A 10,821-nucleotide genomic window follows, 5' to 3' on the forward strand; every position below is an offset into this window, starting at 1 on the left:
GACTGACGAGGCTGCGCCTGGAGGTGGCTTTCATGCCTGAGGAACTGCAAGTGCATGTGGACACTGGCAGCCTCTCCTCCTCCCTCTTTTCCCTAATTTCCACCCCTCGTACTTACATGACAAGACAGCAGAGGATTAGTAAACACTGTCCCAAAGGAAGACCACAGTTCTCTGCCGTTTCCTGCCAAATTCTGTTTGCTTTCACTGCTCTCGGAAGTTTCTTGTATTGAAGAATGGCCTACTCTGCTCTGTCTCCTCCATTCCCCCACAATGTGCTCCCAGTGCTGCCACCATTTCTGGACCATCTCGCTATTGGGGGAGTGCCTTGGGACTTTCTTAGGTCTTGTGGTGCTTCGGCAGTGATTGTGTCTCTCTTGCCTCGTGCTGCCTCTGTGTCAGGAACTATTTCTTAAAATAGCATCAGGGGACACAGAACTGAAAAGGAATTTGATCTCAAAAGTGTGATCAATATAGTATTAAAGCTCTTAGGACAATGGCATTTTCTAGGCTACCTGCCAAAAGAAGGCTCAGGAGTGGTGCAGGTCTCCTCTTTCCAAAGGCTAAGCTTATCTGAGAGGAGAATCTTGGGAACCTAGCAGTTGTCCTGTGGATTAAACCAGCGATTCATCCACTTTGGTATCCTGTCTCTCTCTAACAGTGGTTGGTACCAGCTTCAGAAAAGAGGGCAAGCATTGCATAGTGAGCAATTATCAATTTTCCATTTTGTTGCCCTTCAGTTTCATTGACTATCCCCAAGGCGCATCCCATTTACCTTCTTTGTACCATTCATTATTTTTTCTGTCATATCCACTCCAGTTTGTCTCCTCTTTAGAGCTGCTTTGTTTAATCTGTTTTGTGTCTCTTCCATAGAGAAGTCTCTTCAGACCTGTACACTTGAAAAAATAGATTTTCAGGTGTAAACACTTTTTTCCAAAAGAAGTCCAGAATCTGAATTCTTTTTTTCTTTTTTCTTTTTTTTAAGCGATACTGTTAGATTCTAAAGATGTGTGTATTTTAGCAGTGGGGAGCTTGTAAAACTGATCAGCTTTGTGCTTTTGAATCTGTTTGCTATATTTCCTCCCACAAAACATTTTGAATTTCCTTAGCTACCCTCAAAAGTATTTTTCAGAAATTCCGGTAAAGTTTAGCACTGATCATTTTTTGGGGGGCAGGATGGATGGGGAACTAGATTGGGAGACATGGGAACTGGATTCTGTTCTGATTATGCCACTGAGCTGCTGTGTGACCACGGTCAGGTTATGCCACCTCTGTGTCTCAGTTTCCTCTCCCACTCTTTGTGTGGTCTATTTAGATTATTAACCCTTCATGGCAAAGACTGTCTTTTCATCTTTTTTTGCAGCTCCAGGCTCAGTTGGAGCCTTTATCTCGGCATTGCTATAATACGAATACAATTTTTTTCGAACCCAAACACCCATTTTCCTACCACTGTACCAAGTAGCCAGAATGTGAGAGAAGCTTTCAAGCCACACAGACCTCAAAAGCTTGTCTCTCTGACCAACAGAAGTTGGTCCAATAATAGGTATTACCTCACCCACCTTGTCTCTCTAAAATCCTGGGACAGACACAGCTTCAACTACATTGCATATCTCATTGAATGTTAGTCTGTGCTCTACTTACAGGACAAGACCGCTGTGTTAACCAGATGAGTAACTGATTTGTTGAAGATCACTTCTTTTCTTTTAATAAAAAAAAAAACAAAGAGAGAAAAAACTCACTTGTCCCCTCTCCTTTTCAGAATTGAGTTTCTGCGACATTTGAGAAGCTTCTTCCAGATTATGTTCAAAATAGAAACCAAGCCATCTCACGAAGAGCTCCAGGGTGGAGAGAAAGTCTTAATGACATGCGTTGGCATTGGATTTTCCAACCTTAGCAAGACAATCAAATGATGAAACATCCGCAGCTTTTACGAAAATTTGACGTCAAAATGAGTACAGCAGAGATGTAGTTTAGCATCGTGCATAGAAGATGGTTGGACCTCTTCTCCTTCTTTCCCCCCAGACTAATGTGGTGGTTGCTGTATGCAACTGTCTTTAAAAGTATTGACAGTTTTACCTTTTTATGGAGGAGTTAAGGAAGGAGACCTTAACAAAGATGACCAAAAAGAGAATTGCAGAGCAAATAATTTGTCAGAATGTGTATGGGGCGGGGGGGATTACAGAGCCCCATCAAAGAAATACCAACATTGAAATAAACTGAACTCAAACTAGAACAATAGTTGTTTTTAAGTTGTACATATACAGAATTTGTCAAAGGCCTCAATACTGAAAACACTTACGTACGTAATGTTATGCATATGAGTAGTTGCATGGCCCTTCCTGAAACTGTTTGCATTTATGAGGTCAAGTGTGTACATAAGTGTTTGCAGGATCAAGGTCTGAATCTTGAGTGGGCATTAGATAAGGACCATAAGACAGTGGAAAATCTCTTACTGATGTTATGGACTTTGTTCAAGCTCAGTGAACTCCTGGCGTGGGGATATAGAAGAAATATTTGCCATTAAACTTTTTTAAAAATTGGAATATGTAAAAAGATGTTTGCCTATACTGATGTAGTTCAACTTTCTTGCTCCCGGAGGTGTGTGTGTGTGTGTGGGGGGGGGGGCGAGAGATCTTTTGACTAGGTGTCTGATTTGTAAATTGTTTTATTTCAGATCCTTTATTTTACTGTTAGAAAAATTGTGCGGGTTTGTTTGCTTATCCAGTATTCCAAACACTCCAAAACAGGACTGTTCTGATCATTTGGGAAAGGTGGCAACACAATTGCATAGCCACAGAGTTTTGGTGGACTAAATGTATCACATCTGGGTATTGTCGTGTGTGGCGGCAATCTTTGTGGGTGAGGAGTTTGGTTGGGGTTCCTTTTTTAATGTTTGTTGGGTATCTTTCAAATTTCCAAATGATGAAATATCCCATCAGGAAAGATTTTTTTCACACACCAGAGGTAAGTGGTAGATGCTAATGCACATATGTTAGTTTAGTATTGGACTGCTCTTATACAAGGAAAAAGTAGTAAGCACATGGCCACAAATTGAAGTAGTTTTCCTCAGAATGACAACCAATGAGGATGACTAATTTAAAATAAAACTATTTCAAAACAACCACTGGCTGTTACAATGGTCATAATCCTTTATAAACTATATTGATGCAATATGCTGTGATTGATATAGTATTACACCGTTAGAAGATCATGAGAATACATCCTTATCCATTACCATTGTAAGAAATGCATCTGTAACATGATAGGTTCATGTTGGACCCACATAGGAATTCAACGGAAGGCTAGGTATATGATTAATAGTGTGCTGTAAATTATTGGAGGCAACAATACTCATTATGTACTGCACTTGAAATTGTGTTTTTTGTAGCAATCTGCCTACACATTTATTTAGAAAAATAAAATTGTATTGATTTTTCTAAATGAGGCTTTTTTCCCCCTTTTAAATTTTGTTTTCCCCAGACTAGCACCCTGAATTTTCAAAAGATAAACCGCTCCTCTAAACTGATATGAATGCGATAATTATCACTTTGGAAAACTTCTGGGAAGAGCAAAATAGGGGTGACTTTTTCTTCTGTTTTTTTAATACAATGTGTAGAAATTACTGTGAAAAATGACAGGTTTCAGAGTAACAGCCGTGTTAGTCTGTATTCGCAAAAAGAAAAGGAGTACTTGTGGCACCTTAGAGACTAACCAATTTATTTGAGCATAAGCTTTCGTGAGCTACAGCTCACTTCATTGGATGCATAAAGCTGTAATATTTTGTACCCTGTCATGCACATCAGTGAAGGGAGCTGAGATGTAGTGTACGCCATGGCACAGCCTTGTTGATATTACTATATCTGAAAAGCATTTCATGCCTTCATTGATATTCAGGACATGTCACAAAATGCTGCAGCGTGTGTCACATGACGTAAATCATGTAACTCAACGTTTTATTGCTGGGCTGTGTAATTTATTATGTGGAATTGTGTCCTTACTCTTCAGAACCTTGATGGGGCACTAGAGTTCTATGTTGTGTGTTTTAAACTACTGCCAGGTAGTAACTTTTTGGTTAATTAAGAGATGGCAAGTCTAATTCAATGAACACTAGAATCTGGAACTCCAAAAGACTAGTCCCAGCTCTGCTACAGGCTTGCTGTGTAGTTTTGGGCAAAAACAGTCTCCATCTGTAAAACCTAAATATGCACCCATCTCATGGCTTTTGATTACTTGTGTAACATCTTGAACAGCTATATAATGGTTACATATTATCATTTTTGCCTCTGGGGAAGACACGAGATATTCTCATCTCAAGGTGCTGTGGGCTTGCCACTCCTCCCCCTAATGAAAATGGCATCCACAATGAGATATATGCCGCCCAGACTGTCACTTTTGAATATATTGAAAAACTTACTAGTAGAGAGTACAGCCCTGAAATTACTTGGAATTACTGGGTGGGGGGGGGACAGTCTAAGTAGAAGAGTACATTGCTCATTTTGCTTGATACAGGTAAGTAGTGGGAAGCTCTTGGTTTCATTGTGAATAAAAAATTGATTCTGAAAAACACATAGCAGGACTATAGTTATTCAGACATCATAAGTCTGGTAAATACTGTTTTTGTCAGCATGATTAATCCTTCCTACTTATGCAAACAGTTACAAGACTCCCTGTCTTCTTTCTTTAATGTTAGTGAGTTTGTTGGTTCTAACCTGATTTGCCTCCCTGAAAGTTTCAGAGAGCACGATCAGACATTATTTATATCTCTCTTTTGTAAGTATTGTGTGCCCAATGCTCTTGTGCCCCAGTTTATTTCAATTCATTGAATCAAAGCACTGAGACTGCACCATGAAGTATTTATCTGATTGTCTGCCTTGCATGGGTAGCCACGGATTATGGACTAAAGGTCTTGTCCTGCACCACTGAAATCAACGAAGCTTCCACATTGACTTCAGCAGAGACAGGATCAGACCCTAAACTCCCAAAATCCTGTCCCAGTATGCACTGAATTTGGTGTCAAGGCTGTGTGGCTTGTTTGGAACAGCTCTTACTTTATTCCAAAGTGCTGGCTGGGAATCAGGGCCAGGGAGGGAATATTCTCTGTACATTCCACTCCTTGCTGCTGTATGTATCCTCTGTGACAGGGTTAGCACCCAGTCAGCCGGGTATTGGTAAATTATACCCAGATTTTTTTTTAAATATATGCATCATCTTTATCTCTCCCAGTCTTCATTTGTTCACCTATGTCACATGGTGGGATGGCCCTATAAGGGAGTTGAGGGTAGCAAGTGAGTGCTGCAAGCCCCCTATATCTCTTTATCTCCATACCCAGCTACTATGAGATACACACCCAAATTATGTGTGGCATGTCTTTTTTTGGAAACTTGGGTTTTAATCTCTTCTAACCTGTAAGTACTAGACTGTAAATAAGGTGTACTGATTTACCAGTATGTTTGTTTTAATTTACCTTAGTAAAAGAACAACAATGTGCAGTTTATACAAAAAAATTTATAATACAAACCAATAACATGTCTGAAGTTTTGCGGGAAAGTAAATGTCCTCCTTTGAAGTGGATTCTTTGATAAGCTACCATCCATTTATACTGAAGGTACTGTATTTGGGATGACTGCTTAAACACAGGGGACCAATGATCTAGAAGTTTAAATGTACAAGATGTGATTAATAGGAGTAAAAGTACAGATCCAACCCTAGTTAAGTTACTAATTTGGAGTGATACTCAGGCTTCTGGAATCCACCTGAATAAAGATTTTGGATGGTTACAACAACGATTTTTAGAAGATGTTGAAAATTACTCTCCGCAAACATGGTGTGCCACAAGTTGACCAGGCAGCAGATTCCTAAGCAGTGAAGTAATTATGTCATAAAGTGTCCTGCGCTCAACCAAACCGTAGCATTAGAGTGTTAGCCCATAACTCCACCCAGACAAAACAACTGGTTTGTGCAGCTTGACAGTGGAATGTTTACAATGACTCTCATTTGCTCATTGCTTTAAAGGGAAATAAAATAGGGTAGAAAAAAGGCTAGGCAGTTTCACAGATCGGCCAATCTTTGAAGAAGAAGCACCAGTTCTCCAGGGCACTCTGGTAAGAACTTTATTAAAATTGATTTTAGCGCTTATGTGAATGGTGTTGATTTGGCAACTCTACAGATCAGATTCCTGTTTATACATAGACCAGGCGTAGCATGAGCTGTGGGAAGGCAATCTGCCTCACTTCTGATGGACCACTTCCATGGAGTAATGATAATTCAAGTTGTATGCTGTGACAAAGTTCCTCCTCTGTCCTGCGCTTCTTGACGGATTTGCTCGCCTCAGAGATTCATGGTGGCCCTCACTTTGGCCACTTTTGCTAGTGGCTCAAACCTGCCATTCACTCAGCTAACCTCATCACTGGCCAGCATGGGGAAAAGGAAGGAGAACAATCCCCACACTCTCTGCTGGTCCACGTAGTGGGTTGGGGGACAGGCCAGGGACCTTCCCCTCTGATGGGCTCCACAGTCCAGGTCAACACCTCCTGTATCCAATAGGGAGATGGGGGGAACCCAGGCCCGCCCTCTATTCCGGGTTCCAGCCCAGGGCCCTGTGGATCACAGCAGTCTACACTATTTCATGTAACACCTGTGTGACAGCTACAGTTTCCTGGGCTACTTCCCCATGGCCTCCTCCCAACACCTTTTGTATCCTTATCAAGGACCTTTCTCCTGATGCCAGATAGCATTTGTACTCCTCAGTCCTCCAGAAGCACGCCTTCTCACTCTCAGCTCCTTGCGCGCACCTCACTAACTGGAGTGACGTCCTTTTTAAATCAGGTGCCCTGATTAGCCTGCCTGTCTTAATTGATTCTAGGTGCTTCTTAATTGGCTCCAGGTGTCCTAATTAGCCTGTCTGCCTTAATTGGTTCCAGCAAGTGCCTGAAGCCTCAGTCCAGTAGGTGGTAACCGCTTCAAATCTCTAGTGTCCATGGTTGGTTTTCACCCACCAACCTATATATGAATTTTAAGTTGAATAAGAATTTTAATGGCCCAATTTGCCAAATAAAGAACATGAGCCTATACCTACCATATGCCAGTAAAATAGGTCTGTGTGTATAAATAACTTCCAGTTATCTGCTTGACTGGCTACGTGTGTCACAAATATCTGATTGGCACACATACATCTGGTATTTGTGCAGATACATTAGTCATGCATATAGATATTTGTGCATGCCTGTCTCTGAAGTGCTGGCCCTTGTTGCATTAAAGAAATTGGAAGATTGCCTATTGTACCAGCTTGTGGTTGCATATGACATGATGGAGAAGGTAAGTGTCACATACATTTTTGCATGAAAGAATGAATATTTTAAGAATTTTTTGTTGCAGTTTTCCAGCTCCATAACCTGCATCACTTGGCAGGGGCCTTAGAATGTTGGTGGCCGGGGGCGTTTAGAGGTGGTGTTGTTTATTTTGCAGGTTGGTTTTACCTTCATGCTTTGGAAAAATATGACAATGAAACTTCCAAAGACAACTCTTTGTCACTGAGTTAATTCCCTCTAGCAGACAAGGCTGCTGTGACTACTGCACATGGAGCTATATTGTGCCCTCCGATGGAAAAGCAGACTGCCCTCTTGGGTAGCTAGACGGGGCCAGAGGACCATGGAGGAGATAAAGGCCAAGCACTAGCATCCACATGAAATTGTGTCCTGGCTCCTGGGAACACAGAAGGTGCAGCTGCTTGGATCCAAGCCACTGTAGACTGTGAATGTATATAACTCAAACTAGTGACATAGAGGTCTCAAGAAACCTGTCAAAGACAAGACATTCAACCCTACCCCAATTGATGCTAGAGGCAAGTGAACTTAATTTCAAGGCACTGAGACATATTTCTGTGCTTACAAATGATGAGATCTGCAAGTTTGCATCAGCTTTCATGATGCATTGCTTTAAAGTTCTTGCACTCTGTCTGATTCTGTATGGCAATCCCTGTGAAGTAGTTTTGCAAATCTAAAGAGAATTTTTAGTATATTTAGGAAAAAACACACATGCGCATGACCTGCTTATGCTGCGCTTTGCTATGGCAATGCTCCATGTGTAATGAAGTGTAGAATTACTGTCACAAATTGTTTCCATGTGCCATATTATGCAAACTGTACTTCCAGCTAGAGTAATCCTCCTACTACAGGACAGGCCTAACAAAGAAAATAACAGAACACCACTAGCCGTCACCTTCAGCCCCCAACTAAAACCCCTCCAACGCATTATTAAGGATCTACAACCTATCCTAAAGGATGACCCAACACTCTCACAAATCTTGGGAGACAGGCCAGTCCTTGCCTACAGACAGCCACGCAACCTGAAGCAAATACTCACCAACAACCACATACCACACAACAGAACCACTAACTTATCCTTGCAACAAAGCCCGTTGCCAATTGTGCCCACATATCTATTCAGGGGACACCATCACAGGGCCTAATAACATCAGCCACACTATCAGAGGCTCGTTCACCTGCACATCCACCAATGTGATATATGCCATCATGTGCCAGCAATGCCCCTCTGCCATGTACATTGGTCAAACTGGACAGTCTCTACGTAAAAGAATAAATGGACACAAATCAGATGTCAAGAATTATAACATTCATAAACCAGTCGGAGAACACTTCAATCTCTCTGGTCACGCAATCACAGACATGAAGGTCGCTATCTTAAAACAAAAAAACTTCAAATCCAGACTCCAGCGAGAAACTGCTGAATTGGAATTCATTTGCAAATTGGATACTATTAATTTAGGCTTAAATAGAGACTGGGAGTGGCTAAGTCATTATGCAAGGTAGCCTATTTCCCCTTGTTTTTTCCTACCCCCCCCCCCCGCCCCAGATGTTCTGGTTTAACTTGGATTTAAACTTGGAGAGTGGTCAGTTTGGATGAGCTATTACCAGCAGGAGAGTGAGTTTGTGTGTGTATTGGGGTGGGGGGGGGGTGAGAAAACCTGGATTTGTGCTGGAAATGGCCCAACTTGATTATCATGCACATTGTAGGGAGAGTGGTCATTTTGGATGAGCTATTACCAGCAGGATAGTGAGTTTGTGTGTGTGGTTTTTGGGAGGGGGGTGAGAGAACCTGGATTTGTGCAGGAAATGGCCCAACTTGATTATCATGCACATTGTGTAAAGAGTTGTCACTTTGGATGGGCTATCACCAGCAGGAGAGTGAATTTGTGTGGGGGGGTGGAGGGTGAGAAAACCTGGATTTGTGCTGGAAATGGCCCAACCTGATGATCACTTTAGATAAGCTATTACCAGCAGGACAGTGTGGTGGGAGGAGGTATTGTTTCATATTCTCTGTGTGTATATAAAGTCTGCTGCAGTTTCCACGGTATGCATCCGATGAAGTGAGCTGTAGCTCACGAAAGCTCATGCTCAAATAAATTGGTTAGTCTCTCAGGTGCCACAAGTACTCCTTTTCTTTTTCCTCCAAGTATAGTGAAGGGGGGAAAGTGATTGTGCTATAAGAGAGGGCTCCACTCTAATTAAATTAGACATGATATAGGGGGTGCAAACTTTACTCTCTCTCCCAGGACTGAAATGCTTCTGAATACAGCAAAGTACTGCACAGATTTGCTTTCCCTGTGTATCACAGAGCATTGACGCTGGTGGGAGGTTGGGGGCAGCAGAGAAGTGTTTTTTGTGGTGGACAGCGGGTGATTTAAGACTGTGAACTGCAGTGGAGAGCCCAGTGGCTGTTGAGGCTATTGCAGCTTTGAGGCTGCAGTAGTAGTCTGTGGGGGAGGCTTCCATCTCTTATTCTCCCAGTGCAGAACCTTCTTATACTGGCTACGTGTTGGGTTCAGGACTTGGCCTTTACTAAGTCCCAGGAAGCAAGCTGGAGCGATTGTACCATTTGCCCTCCTGCTGCTTACACGCAAGATTGCTGACTCTCAGTCCAAGTCTTAAATTCTCTGCAAGCTTGTATCTTGTAACCAGAGTTTTAGTGGCACCATGACAGTACTGTTCATGCACCAAATGTGGAAGGCATGTACGCCAATGTGCGCTCACTGTTGCAGGCTGTAAATATAGGCCCCTCCGTCCTGTAGGATCAGGGCCTTAATTTTAATAACCTTCATGATATATATGCAACGTGTTCCATTTGACACAATAATGTGGGTGAGCTCAGTTGGTCACTTGTGTTTGCCAACTGTGCAGAAGGTAACAGTATTCTAGAAATGAAATCCATGGCAAATTTCCCATGACGGGAGGAGCAGGATAGCCCTTTAGATTTATTTTTTGTATTGCTTCACACTCTACCTCTACCCTGCAGTCACTCTGCACTTAAATGCTAATAAAGCTCCTTTGGCCTCCCTCTATAAGGGAAAATCCTTTTGTTTTAGCAAGCTAATGCATTCCATCAGGTCAGACTGCAGTTCTGAAGGGTCATTCGTTACCATGTTCAGGACAGAGGGTCTCCATTAGTCTGTAAATGCGATCTGGATTAGGTGTAAAATACTTCCCAGAATGCTGCAGGCAGAGACGTGTGCAATAGTTTGGATTGATTGGTTGATTTGATTTGATTTTTGCTTCACTTAAGTTTAAAAAAAGTACAGCCAACTTGTTTCTGTTTTAGACACTCTTGAAGGCATCTGAATTCAGTAGGTCCAAACAAAGCTTTGCTTGACTTAGGGCTGCAGGATTTGCTTATATGTAAGTGTGACTACACAGTCAGAATGTTTGTCAGGGGAAAAGTTTCTACTAACACTGAACACAGGATCTGAGCGACTCAGTTACAGTTCATGCCTGAGTGGGTATTAGAAATGAGCATTTTAGCACAGTTTTC

General features: G+C 42.0%; 1 protein-coding gene across 1 annotated transcript in view; it reads left to right on the plus strand.

The window, feature by feature from the left end:
* Positions 1 to 3,118, plus strand: part of RCL1 (RNA terminal phosphate cyclase like 1) — a 45,621-nt gene extending 42,503 nt beyond the window's left edge. The window contains exon 9 of the mRNA XM_084629297.1: positions 1,757 to 3,118. Within this exon, the coding sequence (XP_084485423.1) occupies positions 1,757 to 1,907 (151 nt within the window). The 3' untranslated portion in view covers positions 1,908 to 3,118. The remainder of the gene's footprint in view (positions 1 to 1,756) is intronic.
* The last annotated feature ends 7,703 nt before the right edge of the window (positions 3,119 to 10,821 follow it).

The sequence above is a fragment of the Lepidochelys olivacea genome, assembly GCF_965140295.1.
Source record: "Lepidochelys olivacea isolate rLepOli2 genome assembly, chromosome: 5".
Taxonomy (NCBI): Eukaryota; Metazoa; Chordata; order Testudines; family Cheloniidae; genus Lepidochelys; species Lepidochelys olivacea.